We start from the raw sequence: 21,492 nt of genomic DNA, 5'->3' as shown, positions 1-21,492 counted from the left end.
ATTTATGAAACAAGAAGTTCCATAAAAAGCATGATACTTCTTTTGAAAATGTCTGGGTGCATAACTCAGAAGCATGTACTAACCACTGGGTGAAGTGGTTCATACCTGTAATCCCAGCATTGGGGTGCCAAAGCAAGAGGACCACAGATTCAAGGCTGTCATCCTATCTTAAAAAACGAAATAATCATGTGTTACTATAAGGAGCCATTCTAGTAACTCACTAGACATTGCAGTTACGTTTTATGCATTTGAAGAGAAAGCTGTTTTCTCTAACAGCTTAGGTCTGAAAGCAACAGAGGAGTCTGCTCTTCTCGTGCGGAATGGAGAGAGGGTTATTGGGAGACTGGAGGTGAGGGGGAACAGCCACACCTGAGATGGCTCAGGAGCAGATACGTGCTTAGGTGGCTCAGTTCCTCGGGACCTGGGGATCTAGAGTTCACCTTGGAAACCTGTGAGTGTTTCTGGTTGACTAAGCCCAAATCACCGTCTGAGCTTAGTGTTGCCAGTCAGCTGCCTATGAGAGTCCTTTTGCTATATGGGCAGTCTGCTCAGGCTTGCTTGGTTAGATGGCTGGGAGATACCTGGGTAGAAATAGTGGGGGGGAGGGGGCAAGGCAAAGCTCTTGGAGGGCAGCTCTCTGGTAGCTTTCCCTTCCTGTGGTGCTTCCCAGTGGCCAGTGGTGGCAGTGGGCAGTGGGAGCTTTGGTGGACAGCATTCCCTAGCCCTTAGTATGGCAGTGTTGTAGCTGCTAGTCTGGCTTAGGTAGGGACTCCCTCAGCACCTGACCTCAGCCAGTGTTACGGTTCTTAGCCCAGGTTCTGACTCCCTTGGCCCTAAAGACTGGACAGCCCTCAATAACTCCTCTTCTGCTGACCAGGGCCCACAGTTTCTCTTCTTTGGCTCCTTATAGTCCTGACCCTTCAGCTTCGGCTCTTCTTTCTCTCTTTGGATCTCCTGGTTTTACTAATCCACCTCGTGCTACTTTGGCTTTTGTCCGGTTGTTGAGGTGTTCCCTTTTCAGGCATCACACAGCCAACTGTCTTGTTGCATTCACAGGGCCTCTGGCTGCTTTGCTCCCTCGACACTACCACCGCTCTGTGTTCTCTGTTGCTTCTATTTTTCAAATGAGGGAAGCACAGGGGAAATTTGCAGCTGGTGTGAGATAATCTTTTTGTACACTATGAAGATTTGTCACTCGGACTGGTTTAATAAAAAGCTGAATGGCCAATAGCTAGGCAGGATTTTTCAGGGCAGAGAGGACACTGGGAAGAAGAAGGGTGGAGACATGGAGAGACACCAGGACACAGAGGAAGCAGCATGGGCAGTACAGAGTAAAGGCAATAAAGCCATGAGGCAGAAAGTAAGTTAGTAGAAATTGGTTAAGTTATAAGAGCTAGTTAGAAATAAGCCTAAGCTATCAACTGAGCTTTCCTAATTTATAATAAGTCTCTGTGTTGTGATTTGAGAGCTGGGAGGAGGAACAGAAAAATCTGCCTACATCCAGCCAACTGAACAAGTAAGTCTAAGCAGACTTTGAGGAGGAATGCTTGGACCAGTCAAGGCCTTTGTTTTCGACCAATCACTGCCATTTAAAGCTTCTCAGGATGCATCTCAGCCACTTCAGTTTGTGTTGTGTGCCAATCACAGCCGCACTTCCTTAGTTAAACAAGTCATAGCAATCTCTCTTCGTGCCACCAAGGGAAATGCATCTCTCTGGACCACACAGAGACAACTGCAAGGTCATTTAGAAGATGTAATAGCAAAAAGCCTGGAGCAAACGATTTCAAACAACCCTAGCTGACGGCGCTTTCAGGAGCCAGGGAGAAAACAGCTGTAATCTTTGCCTCATTTTCTCAAGGCATCCACAGAGTGTTCAAAATGGCTGATGCTGCCATAAGGGGAGTCTGGCTGGCTGACTAATGGTCCTTTTGCTCAAGGCAGCCAAGGCAGTGAGAGAATTGTCCAACAGATGCTAAATAGCAAGTCCAGTTGTCCATCCCTCAATGTCTGTGCTTGTTTTTAGGAAAAGAGGCATTAGAGGGAGTGCTCATAGCAAGAACTTAAAGCATGAATCATTAACACTAAATAGTAAATTTGCAGGTTTTAACAGTGCTCAGTGCTGGCACAGGGCCCGAGGGAGAAGTAGGTCCTTATCTTTCTCATTAGGATCCAAAGATCTGGGTAATGCAGTTTCTAGCTCCTCCGATGTGATGGACTTGGGGGTCAAATCAGAAGGGAATGCGAATCTTAACTTCACTGAGGATTTCCACAGAAATGAGCAGCCGAGGTGCCCTGCGCTTCACACTGAACAGATTCAGCATCAATGTGTGTGTGTGTGTGTGTGTGTGTGTGTGTGTGTGTGTGTGTGTGTGTGTGTGATGGTATCTGATATTTATCATTATGTTTCATAAATCTCCTGGAAATTAGAACAGCTGGCCCATCAATATGTAGCCCAGAGGGAAGACAGTAAGATGCGCCTCTAAACAGAGATGATGATGTGACCTTGTTGTTGGGGAGTACAGGACTAGCAACAGACATTTAGGGAAAGACACAAGGACAACTCTTTCTTGGAGGGCATTCTCAAACTTTACCTAATGTGTCATGGTAGCCATTTTTGTTTACTTAGGTCTAGTTCATTGAAGTTTTTCTTTAGTACAACATAGAAATAAAAATTAAACCTGATGTGAAGAAGTCTATGAATTCACTTGGAAGAAGGAGAACAAATAAGTGGAGTGAAGCTGATCAAATGCTTTGATCCAATGGTTAATGAAGTGAGGAATCCAATGGACTGAATAGGTCTTTGAAGAAGAGAAAGCCTGTACAGAGATCCTAAGAGTAATGTCGGAGCTTCTGTTATAAAACAGCCTTATGGCTATACAGTGAGGGTGCTTTCAAGTCTATTTATTAGTGAATATTTTTGAGAAGAACCCCCCATACCATTATTCCTGTGAGATCTCCTCATCCCGATTCCAGTGTGTGTGTGTGTGTGTGTGTGTGTGTGTGTGTGTGTGTGTGTGTGTGTTCCGTAAGTCTCACTAGCCCCTTTCTTCCATTACCAAGTCTGTGCTATATCCTACGATGAATTCTGGAAACTAGGTTACTATTCCACACTCTTACATATCCATGATCATGGTTAAGTACAGAAATGATGACCAGGCCTACTCTGAATTATGTGGATTATTCTTCTACTTGTAATTTTGAATTAGGATTGAAGGTCCTTCAGTCTGAGAAGGGCTGAAAGGCGGGGAAAGAGAACTCTTGATTCCTGGTTCAAGTTCTTCATAAGCAGCATCCTTTCAGATTTGTGCTATATTGTACTGAAAAAAAAAAAAACCCGAGGATTCCTATATAGAGTTTCTTCTTTCAAGGCATTCTGCCATTCCAGTGCTTAAACCAGCAGGTTTTAGACAAACAGCTGTGTGTTGCTGAATTTTAGGAGCCTTTTTAAAAACATAGTTTCTCTGTCAGAATCTAGCTTAAGGTTTTGGTACAGGGTACTGTACAGGCTGTTGGGGGAGAAAAGATGTCAGGAGAGGGGTTTTCCGTAGTGGTGGATTCTGCATGCTATAATATTGACATCTAAGGTAAGATGTGCCCACCGGTGCAGGAGTGGTGTGGCTGTTAAAGGATAAGCAACTACTTGCTGATTTAATTTGAGGCCTGTTTCATAGGATGGAAAACCTGGTCCAAGGCCCATGGCTGGGGAGGTCGTGGACCCTGAGTGGGAGCATGCTATTGTTGTTTTGCCACATGGTCATGTTGTCAGATTGTTGTTTTGGTACATGGTCATGTTATCAGACTTCCATCTAAACATTTTTTTTAAATTTTTAAAGATTTATTTATTTATTATGTACACATAACAGGGTGTCAGATCTCATTACTGATGGTTGTGAGCTACCATGTGGGTGCTGGGAATTGAACTCAGGACCTCTGGAAGAGCAGTCAGTGCTCTTAACCTCTGAGCTATCTCTCCAGCCCTCCATCTAAATATTTTTTATATACACAGTTCTGTGCTGCTCTTAATCTTGGTTAGAGAAGTTTCTTTCTCTCCCCCCACAGTGGTCAGTGGTTAGTGCAGAGATGTATAACTGGTCAAGATGTTAAGAATAAATGGCTTTGAGTATTTGGTACCAAACAGGACAGTTATGTCACCCCCACAAGGCTCATGAAACATTACAGAAGAGAGAGTCAGAAAGAATGTAGAAGCCAGAGGACAAGGCGGGGGGAGAAGAGCAGTGAAATATTGTCTTTTGGACATGACACAACCATTGCATTTATGAACCAACAGCAGTTGTGGTTACCTGCATAAGACCAAGACTGATCCAGTCAAATTTCCAGTATGGTTTGGGTAGGGTCTTAGGAGACCCCATTCTTATCTGAGGAGCCATTGGCAGTTGATAGCTTCTGGTGGAGACAATCATTTTTGGGATATGTGTGGCCACTGGTAGGTTAACCATGCTCCAATGAATGGCCCTACACATCATACCTATGTGTATACATGTGAATATTAGCAGTACCAGTTGGACTCAGTGTGTATATGTATATGTATATGTATATGTATATGTATATGTATATGTATATGTATATGTATATGTGTGTGTGTAGAGAGGACATGAAGTTAAGAGAGGGACATTTTGAGGGGGAAAATTAATGGAGAGTTCAAGGGGAGAGGTGGGAGTGGATATGATTAAAATACATTGTATACATGTGAAAGTAAAAAGTGCCAGAAAAGACAGAAAAATCTCATATAAATGATCTTGTTGGGTTTGAAATATCTCTGTGAGAAATTTTCAATGCCAAATTTTCTGCATAACATCACTTGTCATGAGGTAATCTCCTTCCATTCTTCAAAAGCATGCAAAAACATAAAAGGTGTTATGGGAAAAGTATGATTTAGGGCATACCACTCAAATTTATTCAGCTTCAAAATCACTAGGTATCTTATTATAAAAATTAGGAATAAATAAAGTTATAACATACCAAATTCTGAATTTCATCTTTAAAAGAAAGCTTAACCTAAAAACCCCCTCTTTAGTAGAAAGTCATTTAGAGAAGATTGAATGATGGGGCCTGGACAAGTGCATCAATATGGAAGGGGCTTGGGATGTACTCTGTGGCAGAGCACTGGAGCCTAACATAGGTAAGACCCCAGATCCTGAGTGCCACTAAAGCAAAACAAACCAAAGACACACAGAGGATAGCACAGTAGATCCTTCTAAGATGAAACATGTGGCCAGATGGGCTGAGAGGAAGAAATATCAGGTATTAATTCCTACAATGTGCTCTGTGGTAACTGCTGTTACATGGTGGCAGAGTATATGCTAAGTAAGTGGTCAAGAGAAACAAGAATGCGTTTTCTGTATCATCTTGGTATGGTGTTCCTTACCAGTCACAATTGAAGTAGCTCATGTTTCAGAAAGCAAGTGCTGTATCTGAACTGACTCCACTAATGAACAATGGTGGTGCTAGACTTTCTGTGTCAAGTGCTTATTCTTCTGGGAGCCTGATTATTGATGCCACGTTTGAATAGGGAAGACATTTTATTTGTTTATTTTTGATTTAAATTGAATCATCCCTTCTGAAGCAGGTTCTGGCTTTGTCAGTTCCATTAAGACAATGATGTGGCAGAAGGAGATGTTGCTCAAAGGTGACCCGAATCATTCAGAAGCTGATGAGATGATTTCTTACGGCTATATCTGGCCACACAGGGCTAAGCTGGAGATGGATCAACAGCAGATTCAATTCAGAAATCTGCTTAGGGAGATTATCAAGATGAAACAATTGCGAGAGGCTGGGAGAGACCTTTCCTAGGCATGTTTCTCTGGCCTGAACAATTTTTCAGGAGAGGGCTGCAGCAACAGCCTCTGGGTCCAGAACCAATCATCCCTGCTGTAACCCTGCCACTGAGACTGTGACACTTGATGAGAGACCTTAGGGGTGTCAGAAACAAAGGCTCAAAAGAACAGAAGGGAATTGAGGGCTTTGATTATGCAGAACGGAGAAGAAAGGCACTTCAGGTAAGAAACAGAGATGGTGACAAGTGTCGACCAGGCGGGTTTCTAAGCCATTTGACAGGTGACAATATCCCTCATGTTCTCAGAGGATGCCTAGGCAGATTCTCCTCACACAGGATAAATGCGTAGGCTTAATGCCTTAAGAGATTACATTAATCTCTCAAGAGATTTCTCCCAGATGAGATTATAAACCCAGGATGGCTAATATCAGTTCCCTGGCATCTTGCAAAGACAAACCCATGATTTTCTTCAAGTGTTCTCATTTTCTCAGACACTACGGAGTTTCTATTATTGCCTGTAGTAACATGGAGTCCTGGGTTTTGGAGACATGATTTTGTCTGAAAGATTTCATTTGGTATTTGTGGTAATAGTTAGCTTTCTGTATTTTTGTAGGTGCAGAATGGACGCTGTGACAATCTTATGTGTTCCATTAAATTCTTGGGACTTTTTAAAGGCAGAGCTTATTCAACCCCATTAGACTCGAAGGAGCCACACCTCCATTTGTGAAAAAGCCCAAGTTGTGGATGCTGAAGTGTATAGTGTTATTTTACTTTTATTGAAATGTGATTTTATTTGTATGTTAATAAAGTTGCCTTGGGGTCAGAGCAAGCCATAGCAGAAGCTGGGTGGTGGTGGTGCACGCCTTTAATCCCAGCACTTGGGAGGCAGAGCTAGGCAGATCTCTGTGTGTTTAAGGATACAGCCAGCATGGAGACACACACCTTTAATCTCAATACCAACCATAGAAGACCTGGAGGTCTGTACAGACAGGCAGTGATGAGGAGGTCATGTGGCTGGGTTTACAACCAATGAGAAAGCAAAACAGAAAGTCTATAAAAAAGAAAAAAAAAACACACAGAAGTAGCTCTCTTGTGGAGAGGAAAGACAGAGCAGCAGTGAAGGGTAAGGCTTTTAGCTCTCAGTTATTGCTCTGACCTCTTGGCTTTTAACTCTGCAATTGGCTCTGTGTTTCTTATTTAACAAGATGGTTACATCTACAGAAGTGATCTGGCTTTACCCTGGCAATGAAATACAACTCCCTGGTTGAGACAAGTAGTAGTGAAGGGGATGAATTCTTAGTCTAAAACAATTTATTTTTTAACTCACAAGGGCAAGGACATCTGACTTTAAACTTTAATTCATTTGCATTTTATTTACAAGGGAGTTTAATATTTGGACTTTAATCTTATTTTAGAAATATGATAATGAAAAGTTAGACATTGGGTATCTATATGTTGCCCACATTGGGTATTGATGTTGTTTGATTTCAATACAGAACTTTGATGGGGCTACATTGGGGAATACGACAGGTGAATTTGGATTGGGAATATAATAGGGAGTGAATTATAGATTTAGTTGTGGCATAGTCTTTTAGTTAATTGATCTATTGGGACAATCTCTGCATTGACTTTCAACATACATAGATGAATTATGGACCTGGAGAGCTTGTTTGGAGGATCTTACAGAAGAGTTCAGCTGTTTGTAGACCCTTGAATGGCCCTCTCTGCTGGAGAAGTCCATCTCTTTGGACAGAGAGCAGCTCAGCTTCAGGAGGAATACACAAGGAACAAAAAGGGAGGAAGATGTTGTTGGCTTAGTCAGCAGGATAAACCTGGGTGATGGGTGGTGTGACAGGTGCAACCAGATCATTGTCATAACTGTTGTTGGAGAATTTATTTATCAGGCTGTAATGCTGATAGCCATACCTTTGATGATTCTAAGATTATTGATCAGGAATGATGGATAAAAAGAACAAAGAGCAGAGTTGTTTTAGGTGAAAATATTTACACCCTATTCTTTATGCAATAAGTCTGAGTGAAAGAGAGGTTCCTGGCCGTGACTCTTTACACAAATTCCTCCTTCCAGGGTGACCACTTCTTCTTAACTCTGGTAGAACACTGGTAGCTTAAAATCTGCTTCAGTGGGAATATTTACAGCATAGAAAACAGCAAAAACAAAAAGTCATGGCTTTTGTACTGGAGAGTGGTCAGCAGGCCACTGGAAAGAGCAATATCCTATTGATGACTTTATGTTAAAACACTCAGTATCCCCTTCTCTCTCTCTCTCTCTCTCTCTCTCTCTCTCTCTCTCTCTCTCTCTCTCTGTTGAGGGTCTTGTTCTAGCCTGCTGATAGCTTATGTTTGGATCTGCTCTTGGCCACATGATGACCTTGGCAGTAAACACTCTGCACCCATGACAGGGCACCTGTCTGGTTCTGCATGACCTGGGTTGGGTGATTAAGTTTGTCTCTATCTGGGGACCAATGCTAAGCCATTTTTTTTTTTAACCAACCCAGTCTCTTTCAGCTTTAAAATCAATATTTTGAACTCCATGGTTTTGACTCTTCTTAGTGGTTCAAAACTCAAAGGACAAGGAGAAAGTATTCTGGAAAGCCTTATAAGCCCCAACATTCACAATTCCTTCCCCCCTGAGTATCTGGGAAGCTGTATGAACTTATAGTATTCTAACACTATCTTTAAAATATTATTGCTTTTTAAAATTGTATTTTTTTATTTTGAAAAATAGTCTTATTGAGAATTAGAAATTTATAGCACACATACATAGGCATATTTTAAAACAATGTTCACATAATTCAAATAAATTTCTATCTCCTGTCCCAGATACAAGCATGATAATGAAATTTCACTGCCTTTCTTATATAAGAGTTCTTTTTTTGGGGGGTGGGTGGGTATACTATCTTTTCTTAATATTTTGGAATACTTTTATGGATTTATAGGTATGTTGAAAGCATAATACAAAGAGTTCCCCTATGCCCTTCATCCAATATTAGCATCTCATGTGGTCATGGTACATTTGTCAAAACAACAAAGCTGCATTGGTGGGTTGCTAGTGACTAAACTCCAGGCTCTTCTTGGATCTCTACAGGTTTTATATAAATGTTCATTTCCTGTTTAAGGATTCAACCCAGGACACTACAGCACAGTTAGTCATTGTGTCTTTTTAGTCTCCTTTGGCCTGGGGACAGCATCTCATTTTTTTCTTGTTTTTCATGACCTTGACAATATTGAGAAGTCCTGGTTGGATATTTTGTAGAAAGTCTTTCAATTTGGATTTGTCTGATATTTTCCTCCTTTGTAGACTGATGCTATGGGTGTTTGAGATGAATTATTCATTGTTTTTAATACTTAAAAACACAACAGATAAATATATTTACATATATCCTATGTAATATTGTTTTGAATTTTAAAAGTATGAGATACCATTTTAGCAGCTTTTGAGAATTTGCTTTTTATCTTGGAAATTGTTTTTTGAGCTCTGCCTTTTTAAAAACACATTTCTTTTGCTATAGTGTAACATATGCATTCCTGAAAAATCTTCATGTTCTGCATGATTTGTGCACTAAAAATAACAGGGATTGTGAGATAATTAGGCCCAGAGATAATTAGAGGCAGACCATTCAAAACTTATGCAGTAACGGACCAAGAGGACTAACATGAACAGTAGCAATCCAAAGACATTCTTAGTACAGCGAAGGCTTCTCAGACACTTCCACCAGCCTCACAATTAGTCCTGCTTTTATAGCCTTCGGTTCAGAGGCCCCATGACCTTTGAGATACATTTCTTTGAGGTCTATCATTTGCAACAGGGGCTGGACTCATGGAAACTTAAAAATCTCATTTTGACTGTAGCTTCTCCTGCCATCAATAAAATTTTGTGGTACATAGAAATTCTTGGCAGTGTCTTCATCAACGCTTGCAGAATCACCATCTAGTTTAAATACTGTGGAATGCATAGCAACGTTTGAAGCCACTATAAACCATCTCCTGCATGTACTAACAGTGCTGAGACAGAATTCTCAGCATCATCATTAAGATCTTCACACTTTACAAGGAATTTTTCTTTGCTTGTGAGAAAATGTGGTCTTTATTGCTTCACCATTAACCTGCTGGGGAAGATGACATATGAATGAATATAACCTCTATGTTATATTGACACTATTCTTAATTTATGTAAAGCTTCAATTTACATATTGAAATGAGGGATGACCTAATTTGCATCCAGACACTTGATTTGTGGCTGAACAGGATGTATACATATCTTCTTCATGCCTTTTAACCGTGGTAAACAATTCTGTCATATATAAAAAAAGCATTTCTTAGATGGAAACTTAGATTCCTTTATTTTTTTCCTTCCAGAGAAACAAATAATGCTGCAAAGAATTTTCCTGTACATGTTGTTGAGGGAGTTTTCCAGAGGTGATGTTAATAGAGGTAAGACTGTTGTACTGTATGATGTGGGCATCTTTAATGCAACATATGCATCCATTTGGGGAGTGGTAACACCATCATGATGCTAGGTCATTCAGTGGATGTGGTTACAACTCCATTCATTAAATTTTTTCGTCGACTTCTGACTTAAGTAAAAATGGTGCCTGTTTTCTGTTTGACCTTCTTCTAGGTGTGGTTTAGGTTTCAGTAATACCATGGCTGGCATTTTATGTTATGTATCCTAACTGATTACTTTTAGGGGAAAAGAACATTTTAAATGTGTTTTATAGTTATTTTATATTGACACAAATATTAAACTCCAACTAGTTCTAAAAGCTGTGTGTGTACATGTGTAGGATTTTTTTATAACATAATTCTTCATTGATTCTTTGGGAATTTCATATCATGCACAGCAATCCCACTCACCTCTCTGTCTTTCCATATCTCCCCCCCCCCAACTCCTGCAGTGTGCTATCCAGAGAAAACCCCCACAAAAATTAATTAAAAACAACAAAAATACCCCTACCTCACTCTTCCATCTTTCCTGACTCTCCAGCATCTCTTTATTCATCCTAGTGGCATAGGGAGCTGTAGTGTGTCACACAGTACACCTTTTTGTCCAATCAGCCCCACCCACGAGTCTTCATTGCAATGAGTTGTTGGTCTGGTTCAAGGTCCCTGGTCTCTGGCACATCATCATCACTGGACCCTCACTGAAACTCCTCTCAGATATCCTGCTGTTGCCCCAAGTCTTGAAGATCCTGCAGCTATGGTTCTGCAGAACTAGTCCTTTTATGCACTCCAGCAGGTCATAGATGGGTTGGATGTTAGGGTGGGCCAACCCAATGCCCAGGAAGTAGGCCTGAGTGGTAGCTGAGCTAGTCAATCTGGGCTGCTGAGACTACCCCCCCCCCAAGGCAAGGGGCAGAGCCAGCTCTCCCATGCCTGTAGTGAGGGGTGGCACCATCTCTTTCAAGTATGTGTGGGGGGCTGCTCTCCTATGAGAAGCAGGGCCAGCTCTCCTGTTGCAGTGTCCAGCAAGGGGCAGGGGCAGCTATCCCAGAGCCAGTGAAGGGCAGGGCTAGCTCAGTACAGCCTTCAAATTTCAACAGGCACGCCCCCCTGTGGTAACATGGAATGGGCATCAACACAGACCACAGCTGCAGCAGGACCATGGACTCAGACATGGCCTTAGGCAGGAACTTGGACCTATACATCACCATGGCCCAGTGGCAGTTCAGGCCACCCAGATCATTATGACTTTGGTGGCAGCATGGCCCTCGGGCACTAACATGATCTCAGGTGGCTAAGTAGGCCCTGGGCCTGCACAGTCCTCAGTGTTGACAGGAGCCATGGACATCAACTTAGACCCTGGCTGCTGTAGGGCCATGAACCCAGACATGGCCCTCAACTGCAGCCTGGGTCTGGGTATCATCATGACACCTTGTGGTAGTGCAGGCTACTCAGATGTGTATGGCCCCAGCTATAGCATAACACTCAGACACCAACATGGCCTGAGGTGGTAGCCTAGACCCTGGGTATTTGTATGGCCTTTGGTGGTAACAGAAGCCACGGACATCAACACAGACTGTGTCTGTAGTAGGGCATTGGACAAAGACATGACCCTTAGCTGCAGCCATGCCTGGATGACACCATGGCCCTGGGAGGCAGTGCCGACCACTCAGATCAGCATGGCTCCAGTGGTCGCATGGCCCTTGGACAACAACATGGCCATAGGTTGTAGCCTAGACCCTGGACATCTATGGGGCCTATGGTGGCAATACAAGCCATGGGCATCAACATGGACCCTGTTTGCTGTAGGGCCACAGACCCAGACAAAGTCCTCAGCAGTGGCCTGTGTCCAGTTCTCACCATGGCCCCAGGTGGCGGTGTCAGTACAGACCACTCAGATTGGCATGGCCTCATTGGCAGCATGGCTCTTGGACACTAACATAGACTCAGGTATCTGAATGGCTTTCAGTGGTTAATGAAGCCATGGATATCAATACAGACCCTGGCTACAGTAGAACCATGGACCCAGACATGGCCCTTGGCAGCATCCCAGGCCTGGATATCACCCTGTCTCCAGGTGGCAAGCAGGCCACCCATATCAACCTGTTCCTCACTGTTTTCACTTCCTCATTTCTACCTCTTTCCACAGCACATGGACCATTCTGCTTCTTTCCTGTTTCTCCACCTCATCGTTACAGCACCTACCCTCCCCGTGCTGCAAGGCCTGTGTGTAGTGGGTAGCCATCCCAGCATTGGCCTGGAAGTTCCAACCCCCATTGAGGCTTCGATAATGGTCACGCCCAAAAGGCGGGGCTGAGGGAGGAAGCTGAAGACCCAGGATCAAGAGGAGAGGTCTCTCTTGGTTCTGGGACCCTGGACGCTGGAGGTAGACCAAGCAGAGTTCTCCAGAGAACACCGCCAGACTGCGCCATACCTTTGCCAGATCCTGCAACCTACCTACCCCTTCATTTGTAAGTTACCCCACAAAATAAACCTCCCTTTTAACTACGTGGAGTGGCCTTAATAATTTCACCAATACCTGTGGATGTTTTCAACCAGCCCAGACTGTGAGGACCCAGGATGGCATGTGGGTGTCTTTCATCTACCTGGGCCAAGTGATACCAGGCAGGCCTGTCATAGGATTTTTAATATAGGCAGTTATATGTACAGCTTGTACATTTCTAGTCTTTCCTGATCACAAAGACTTGTCTTACACTACTGAATTGTTAGATTTACATAGCAAGCGTGTTGTCACTCCAAAGAGGTGGATCTAAAATTTCATTGTGTGTGTGTGTTTTGTGTGTGTGTGTAGCGTGTATGTGTGTATATGTTTGTGTGTGTGTGTTTGTGTGTGTAGCATGTGTATGTGTAGTGTGTGTGTATGTGTATGTGTTTGTGTGTAGCGTGTGTGTATGTGTGTGTGTATGTTTGTGTGTGTGTGTGTGTGTGTGTGTGTGTGTGCGTGTGTGTGTGTGTGTGTGCATAAGCACCCATGCACATGCCAAGGCTAGAGGAAGATGTTGGGTGTTCTCCTTTCTCTGTCTCTGCTTCATTCTCTTGAGGACCTGAGGCTGGCTGTTTTTCATTAGGTGCTGGCCAGAGAGCTCCAAGAATTCATATGTGTTTGGCCCTAGTGATGAGGTCACATATGTGCAGGGCCATGCCCTGTGTTTTTGTATGGGTGATAGGATTCAAACTTAGGTCCTTCTGCTTGCCTGGCAACTGTTCTTACTCACTGAGCCATCTCTCCAGCTCTTAAGTTTTAAGAATAATATTTTTTTGTAGAGTTTTAGTTGAAACTTCTATTTTTAATTTAATAGGGATGGATAGAGGCTCATTTTTAAACAGATGATTTTAAAATGATCCCTTTGAATGATGTTTTGATGTTGCTATTTAAGTGGATCAAGATGGTATAAATTACGTTGATAGGTTGCTCTAATTTTCTGAGAAAAACCTTTGACAGGTAAATGCTAATCATTTTTACCTCGTCCAACATAACTCTGTGTAGCAGGCTACCCAGAAAAGATTCTGACCCACTGCAGAAACCCGTGGGAACTATTCAGGCAATCAGCCCTTGTCTAATTGCATGGCATGGATATCCACCCCTCAGTCATGTCAGCGGATGGCTGGCCTCACTCTGTGAATGCTTGTGTGCCTTATCCTGCCCAGGCTTGCTGTGCTGTTTAGCGCTAGCTGCAAAGCCTGAACCTCAGCTTCCCACTCTACCAGGGAATTGCTGCCATGAATGCTGAGTTGTTATGCCATACTGCTATTGAGTCATGGACTCTGGCCATACAGGGGGAAAAGACACTACTTCTCCAACCTTGCCGACTGCAGTAGTTTGAATGTCATTGGCCCTCATGAGCTACTAAGGAGTGGCACTATTAGGAGGTGTTGCTTTGTTGGAGGAAGTGTGTCACTGGGGGTGGGCTTTGAGGTTTCCTACGCTTGGGCTTCACTCAGTGTCGCAGTCCATTCCATTGTTGGCTTCTGTTCAAGATGTAGTCAGTACCATGTCAGCCTTCAGGCTGCTGTGCTCCCCGTCATGATGGCAATGGACTGAACCTCTGAAAACGTAAGCTGACACTTTAATTAAATGTTTTCCTTTATAAGAGTTGCCATGGCCATGATGTCTCTTCATAGCAATAGAACCCTAACTTAGACACGGGCTCGTAGCTGTAGAGCGGGAATTCCCCTCTCCAAGCCTGATGTTCAGTCTTAGACCCTGCATGCTGTTCCTCCTGTTCCCAGCAAATACTGGCCAAGCCAGATGTATTAGTTTTGCAGGGCCATTTGCTTTTGTTTGTTGCTAATCCCACTTAGCTGTGATGTTTAACTTTTTTTTCTGTGTAGTTTGACTATATTTTAATTGAGTTTTTTTTGCATATATAAGATTCATAGGTGAGATCAATTTCTCATTCTCTGGTGTTCTTTTTATTTGGATTCTGAATTAACTTTTGATATCCTTAAAATAAATCAGAAAACCTTACCTCTTCTCATTTTAAATTTTCTTGACAATTTTCTAACATCTACCAATGAGCCACATTTTATCTTATTTTTAATCGACAGAGAATAGTTGCATATGTTTTAGAGTTCAAAGATATTTCTAGGTATACAGTTATAAAGTGACCAAGCCAGGAGAACCACAGATCCATCACTTCCAATATTTATTATTCCTTGTGGCACTCCTATTGATTCTTTTTATTTCCAGGATACACACATACAAATTGAAGAGCTTCCTAACTTTCCTTCTTGTCCTGGTTAGCAAGCTTCTTGACATGGATTAGACATGGACCTTGTCTACACATCTTTTCAAGGTTCTTTTGATCTGTCTGCTTTTGTCATTCATACATACATTTTTTATTACTGCTTTGATTATTTCTTTACCTCTAAATTTTTTTTTCTTCAAAATAATAGTTTCTTGGGAACTGGAGAGATGACTTGGCAGTTAAGAGCACTGGTTGCTCTTTCAGAAGACCCATGTCCAATTTCCATTATCTACATGGCAGTTCATAACTGTCTGTAACTCCAGTTTCAGAGAATTCCTCTTCTGACCTGCACAGGTACCAAGCATATATGTGGTACATAGGCAACATGCTCACTCCTATACAATAAAAATTAAAAAGTTGTTTGTTATTTGCTTTATATAACCAGAGTATCTTAGTTAGACATTTCTTTTTTACTCTTGTTTTTGGAGACAGGTCTCATATAGCTCAGTCTAGCTTTGAACTTGCAATGTAGCAGAGGATGACTTTGAACTTTTGATTCTCCTGCCTCTGTTTCCTAAGTGCTGGGATTACTGGCATTGCATCACCATTGCCAGCTTTTTCTATTTGCTCTCAAATTCCTAAGATAGGCATATCTATTATTGTTAAGAAAGGTGCTCTCTATAACATTAAGCCTATTGTTGGCCTGTGGAGGCCCTTACTGTTTCTGTGACCTATCTCCATCTAGGAACAATGAGAAATGAGCAGAAAATGCTGGCAGGGCATATCAGTAATTTATCATCAGGGTTGGGAACCTTCTGAGTATCTACAAACTCTTGGGGCAATATCTTGCTTGTTGGGCTAAAGGATACTTCCTGCCTCAGGCTATGAACAAAAGACTTTGGGAAAGCCAGTGAGGTATGGTCTGAGAGCCCTAATCAACACTGTGGCCCAGTGGCCCACCACTCACTCCCATTACTCTTTACATTAGGGTGCATCAATGTATTTTCACAGTGGCCATTCCCTGCATATGTTTTGGGTTATGATATATTCTATTGATGGATGTTTCCTGCTTTTTGAATCTCCGAGAATTTGTTTTCCTTTCTGCCAATGAAACTCTTCCTCTACAGTCCTGGTACCACATTGATCTACTTTTTAGAAATATATTTCCATCATTTGTAGGAACTGAAGTAAGAAGATGATATTGGCAACTGTGCTTAGTCCATTACTGCTTAAATTTGTCTTCTATGACTTTTCTGTGATTTCTTCTTTTAGCTATGCCTTCATTTATTTCACTCTACAATGCCACTGAGTACCAACTCTGGGCCAAGCTTGGTGTCAGTTGTTTTTCAAGAAGGTAGTGCTATTACCTATTAATAAAAGGGTGTGATTTTTATCTCATTTTTCATAGTCAACCTCCTTCTTATTTATATCACTCTAAGTGCACATTTTTTATTTTTTTTATTTTAACCTTGGTGGCTTAGCTTGGGTTAGAGACTAATCACCAAAAAAGCAGAACTCACTGATCTAAGTGTGAGTCAACACTCTGTTTGGCCTCACTCACATTATGATGTCAAAGTGCTAGTTAGGTGTTTTCAGATGCTGCGCTCTGATGACTCCATAGCTGGTCAGATTTCCATTCTCATTAGTGGTGTGGGCACGTCGCTCACACCTGTCTCCTCTGAGTTCTTATTGCCTCTGCCTTGTTCTGACTCTTGTCACATGTACCATGGCTAGTCTGGCTCGTGACTCAGTCCCTGATCTTTAGCAGCAGCTCCTAACATTTGTCATGGCGAAATTGATGACCTGAGGTCCATTAAGTCCACGAATTCATAATCTCTCTTACTTTACAACCCTTACATTTCTTCCATTAACAATTGAAAAACACTTATCATTTCCTTATTTATAAACCTTCAAAGTCTCTCAGTTGCTTAAAGTAAAATGACCTTAGGAGCAATATTCTTATAGATTATTTTATTAAGCTCTTTATATAAGTAGTGGATAGTATAATCATAATTATGGGTAAAATGCAATAATTTTGGTGGTAAAATAGAATCATCATTCTAATAGTGACTAGGAAGTAAGGAATATGAAGTAAATGCTATATGAATGACTTAATTTGGTTAGATGGGGTGAGTAAAAGGATGAGTTGATACAAACTATAGAATTTTGACTTGCAGGTCATACAGTTTTGGACCATAAAGACTAAACTCACTACAATGATTCTGCACTGTATAAGAGTGGAGAAAGTGAGATGAGAACAGGCACGGATCACCCACTGTTCTGCTCCTGATTATGGATATGATATGACCAGCTCCCTCAAGCCCCCACCTCTGTCCCTCCCCTGTTCTGATGGACTGTAACTTGGCACTGTGAACTGAAATAAATCCTTTCTCCCCTAAGTTGCTTTTGTCAGGATATTTTTTTTTTTTAAATCATTCAACAGGAAAGGAAATGAAGACAGTCTTGAATCTCTCACTTCTGTTTTTGCGGCTTAGTTTAAATTTTACATGTTTCCATGTAAAATTCTGTGCTTCTCTGGCAGGTTTCCTATGTAAAGATATCAGGATATTTCATGGGAAATGATGACCAATTTGAAACCAAGGTCTTGGTCCAGGGTATTGCTACAAAGGTATTTCTATTTTCCCAAGCTCTTTGAGATGTGAATATTGTAAATCAACTGAAATGTGTGAATTACAAAAAGGGGATTTGTGGATAACCCACCTTTGAAGACCAGAGTCCAGTAAGAGCATTGGCAACAGATGAATTCAGAGTCTCAATGTGGTTGAGGCTCTGCCTGCCTCTCAGCTGTAACTGGGAGTCAAACTTGGAGTGGTGGGACCAAAACTCACTTTTTAAAAAAAAATTTATTATATTTGTGTTTTAATTTTACACATCAGCCATGGGTTCCCCTGTCCTCCCCCTCCCGCCCCCACTCCCACCTTCCCCCCAACCCCTCCCCTCCATTCCCGTCTTCTCCATGGCCAAGACTCCCCTGGGGTTCAATTCAACCTGGTGGATTCAGTCCAGGCAGGTCCAGTCCCCTCCTTCCAGGCTGAGCAGTGTCCCTCAAAACTCACTTCTTAAGGCCTTCAAATTTGTTCACTTTAAAAACAATGTACATGTATTCAAGGAAGAGTTAAGAACTGTGTTGAATGTTGTCAGCTGTTGCATAAGATAAGAAAAACCCCAGAAAATGTTATTAAATTTAATAATAGAGAGATGCTTATATTGTTTTCCTTTCAGGTGATGGAGGTCAGAACCTGAAATCCTGGGGGTTAAGGAGGAAGAGATGGGACAATGGAGGTTGTAGTTATAACCTTTCCTATTTCCCTTCTATTCTCCTATGTCTTTACCTTCTTTTTTTTTTTTTTCAATTTTTTCGAGACAGGGTTTCTCTGTGTAGTTTTGTGCCTTTCCTGGATCTCACTCTGTAGACCGGGCTGGCCTTGAACTCACAGAGATCCACCTAGCTCTGCCTCCCGAGTGCTGGGATTAAAGGCATGCACCACCACCGCCTGCTGTCTTTACCTTCTTTCTCTAAAATGTTATGTTATTATAGTATTGGTGTTCAGGGAAGTGATAGAGTAAAGATAAAATTAATGATTTGTATTGGAGAAAGAAGCACATGGGGGCAAAATTCCCTAGGTGATGGACCATCTGGACCTGTTGCAAATGTGCAAGGTTGAACTTAGATATATAGAGCAATTGTTTATTCCTTATGGGGAGTCAGAAAGGCTGGTGGGTTTTACAGTAGAAAGATAGAAAGTGGGGGTCTGGGGATTTAGCTCAGTGCTAGAGTGCTTGCCTAGCAAGCGGAAGGTCCTGGGTTCAGTCCTCAGCTCTGGAAAAAGAAAGTGGTATCAGCCAAGCTTCAATATGAAAAAGACCAAATTCATAGTGATTCAACAAAAATAAAAGACTGCATATCCTTTAAGCAAATATTCATGTAGATAGTCAAAGGCTTATACAATGGCTTCATAATAAAATTTACAGATCTAGTCTATCTTGTTGCTGTGCCAACCTCAGCATGCAGCTTGCCCTTTGTCAGACAAAGGTGACTGCTCTATCTCCTATCAGCTTGTAAGAGTGCTAGCCAGAGGGGAAGGGAAAAGTGAAAGAGAAGCCATGTATCTTCACTTTAACATGAATGCAGAGATTGTCCCTATTCTGTCCAAATCTCATTTTGGCCTGTAGCTGAGGCTGAGAAGTCCAGTGTTTGGTAGGATGAGAATGCCTGACTAAAACTCGTATTCTTACTGAATGAATGGTTCTCTGCTTTAGGGGATATAGTATTTCTTCTCTAATTTCTCAATGAGAGGGTGACTCATGAATGGAATGAAAGAATGGATGAGATTGTAAGGGGTTCAGGAGGAAGGCGAAGGAACACAGTGTTCACCTAGAAGACTGAGCTAAGAAGAGAACTGCTTAACCACTTAACTATAGCTAGGCAGTGTGGAGGGACCACTTGGATTTGTGGTCAAAAGAAGCAAACAGCTTATCATTCTGACTCCTCTCTGAAGCATCCACATTAAAAAAAAGTGTTTCACAAGATGGAGCACAGTGGTGCCCTTGGGATAGGACATGTGTTCCCTTCAGTCAAAGGTCTCTGGTAAGTCTATGCAATTGGCCAAGAAGTTTGTTCTTGGTGCTGGGAATGGAACACGTGTTTTCTTCACTTCCTAAGTGTAAGAGAATGGCTTCCAGAAGTGGTTGGCAGATGCGGGAGATGCGACCATCATATGCACACACATGAGAGCTCATCTATTAAGCTAAGCTTTCTCATTATTTTCTTAGCCCAGATAGGGAAAGTGGAGCCTTGGGAAGCTTCCTCATTTTTCCTGTCACAAAGAAACTGGTGATTCAGTGGTCACAGGAGTTTGTAATAAATAACCCACATTGATTTCTCTGTTCCAGAATGATTTTGGCTTCCCTTCCTCCCAGTGGTCTAATGTTTACCCCAAGAGGCAGTGTTAGGAAATCATTTACAAAGTGGTACAGCCTCTCCTTCTGCTGTAGTTATAAATCCAAGTATGGGCTGGGACTGAGGGAAGGGATTCAGGACTTCTCATCATTGATTGTTGATGTCCTCCTAGTGGGGACATCCAGATCCCAGCAGCATCAACAGCCATGGAGAAGCTGCTGTGGTACTCACTGATCATGATCAGCTTCTCTCAGGCTTTTGTCCAGAAAGGTAGGAGCTATTATAAAGATCTGGTCTGGGGGATGAACGGTGAGAGCGTAGTGTTTTACTTATGGAATTCAGGGGGCAGCATCAGGTACAGGGATGTATTTGTGTAACCTGGGAAAAGGTCAGATGTCTCTTGATCCTAAACTCTACTTGTAAGTGAAGGATAAATCTTTGTTTTCTGGGAAGCTACTCACTTTCTTGGTTTTCTGTCCCACAGACATGTCTAGAACGGCCATCGTATTTGCCAAAGAGTCAGACAATTCCTATGTAACCCTGGAAGCGCTGTCAAAGAAGCCACTGAAAGCCTTCACTGTGTGTCTCCATATCTACACGGATATGAGCACAACCCGCAGCTTCAGTATTTTCTCTTATGCTACCAAGAATAACCCTAATGATATTCTCATATTTTGGAGTAAGGATAGAGGGTATATTTTTGGAGTGGGTGGGCCTGAAGTACTATACCAGGCTTCCGAAATTCCTGAAGCCCCAACACACATCTGTGCTAGCTGGGAGTCGGCTACAGGGATTGTAGAGTTCTGGGTTGATGGGAAACCAAAGGTGCGGAAGAGTCTGCAAAAGGGCTACACCATGGGGACAGATGCAAGCATCATCCTGGGGCAAGAGCAGGACTCCTATGGTGGTAACTTTGATGCAAAGCAGTCTTTTGTGGGAGACATTGGAGATATGAACATGTGGGACACTGTGCTATCTCCAGAACAGATCAACACAATATACGTTGGTGGGACATTCAGCCCCAATGTTTTGAACTGGCAGGCACTGAAATATAAAGTACAGGGTGATGTGGTTATGAAGCCCCAGCTGTGGTCCTGACCTACTGTTGTGAGCCCTGAGATACCTCCTGGGATTACATTCTCTCCCTTGTCTCCAGTTATAGACCTTTAACCCCAACAGATGCTGTAGTTCTATTCTGTAAATATGGCCTTTCACTTCCCTGCTCTGCCTTCCTCAGCACCAGAGCATGGAATTTAAGTGTATGGCTTGACAGCATGTGCATCATACTAGGAATCCTTACCAAAGAGAATCTGAATTACACATGTTTATATGTATTGATTTTTTGAGACAGAGTTTCTTTGTGGAACAGTCCTGATGTCCTGGAACTTGTGCTGTGGACCAGTCTGGCCTTGAACTCACTGAGATCCACCTGCCTCTGCCCCCTGAGTGCTGAGATTAAAGGCCTGTGCTACCACCACCTCACTTGTTTATATATATTTTTAATTGAGAGTATTTTAGATAATCCCTCGCCATCACATAGATGAAAAAACAGACACACAGAAAGGAGAGTGAAATCTTTTATTTGAATTTTTTGTTTTTAGAATTTC

The 21,492-nt window shown here is 42.2% G+C and overlaps 1 protein-coding gene and 1 long non-coding RNA gene across 2 annotated transcripts in view; both read left to right on the top strand.

Annotated features, from left to right (window-relative positions):
- The window catches only part of LOC118593448, a 33,748-nt gene extending 21,217 nt beyond the window's left edge, over positions 1 to 12,531 (top strand). The window contains exons 4-5 of the long non-coding RNA XR_004946221.1: positions 10,172 to 10,246; positions 12,405 to 12,531. This is a non-coding gene — a long non-coding RNA (uncharacterized LOC118593448). The remainder of the gene's footprint in view (positions 1 to 10,171; positions 10,247 to 12,404) is intronic.
- Positions 12,532 to 20,023: 7,492 nt separating this feature from the next.
- Positions 20,024 to 21,257, top strand: LOC118593438 (C-reactive protein). The gene is made up of 2 exons (XM_036202911.1): positions 20,024 to 20,155; positions 20,370 to 21,257. Exons 1-2 carry the CDS (start codon positions 20,092 to 20,094, stop codon positions 20,981 to 20,983), a joined length of 678 nt encoding a protein of 225 aa, XP_036058804.1. The 5' UTR covers positions 20,024 to 20,091; the 3' UTR covers positions 20,984 to 21,257.
- The last annotated feature ends 235 nt before the right edge of the window (positions 21,258 to 21,492 follow it).

Source organism: Onychomys torridus, chromosome 11 (assembly GCF_903995425.1).
Source record: "Onychomys torridus chromosome 11, mOncTor1.1, whole genome shotgun sequence".
Lineage (NCBI taxonomy): Eukaryota > Metazoa > Chordata > Mammalia > Rodentia > Cricetidae > Onychomys > Onychomys torridus.
The sequence above is the reverse complement of the archived record's forward strand: the minus strand, read 5'-3'. Positions and strand labels throughout refer to the sequence as shown.

What these genes read in the sequence shown, in the direction of transcription:
- LOC118593438 (XM_036202911.1), top strand. Translation starts at nt 20,092, where the DNA reads ATGGAGAAGCTGCTGTGGTACTCACTGATCATGATCAGCTTCTCTCAG. An exon ending in TCAGGCTTTTGTCCAGAAAG is followed by an intron (nt 20,156 to 20,369) that starts GTAGGAGCTATT and finishes TCTGTCCCACAG; the next exon opens with ACATGTCTAGAACGGCCATC.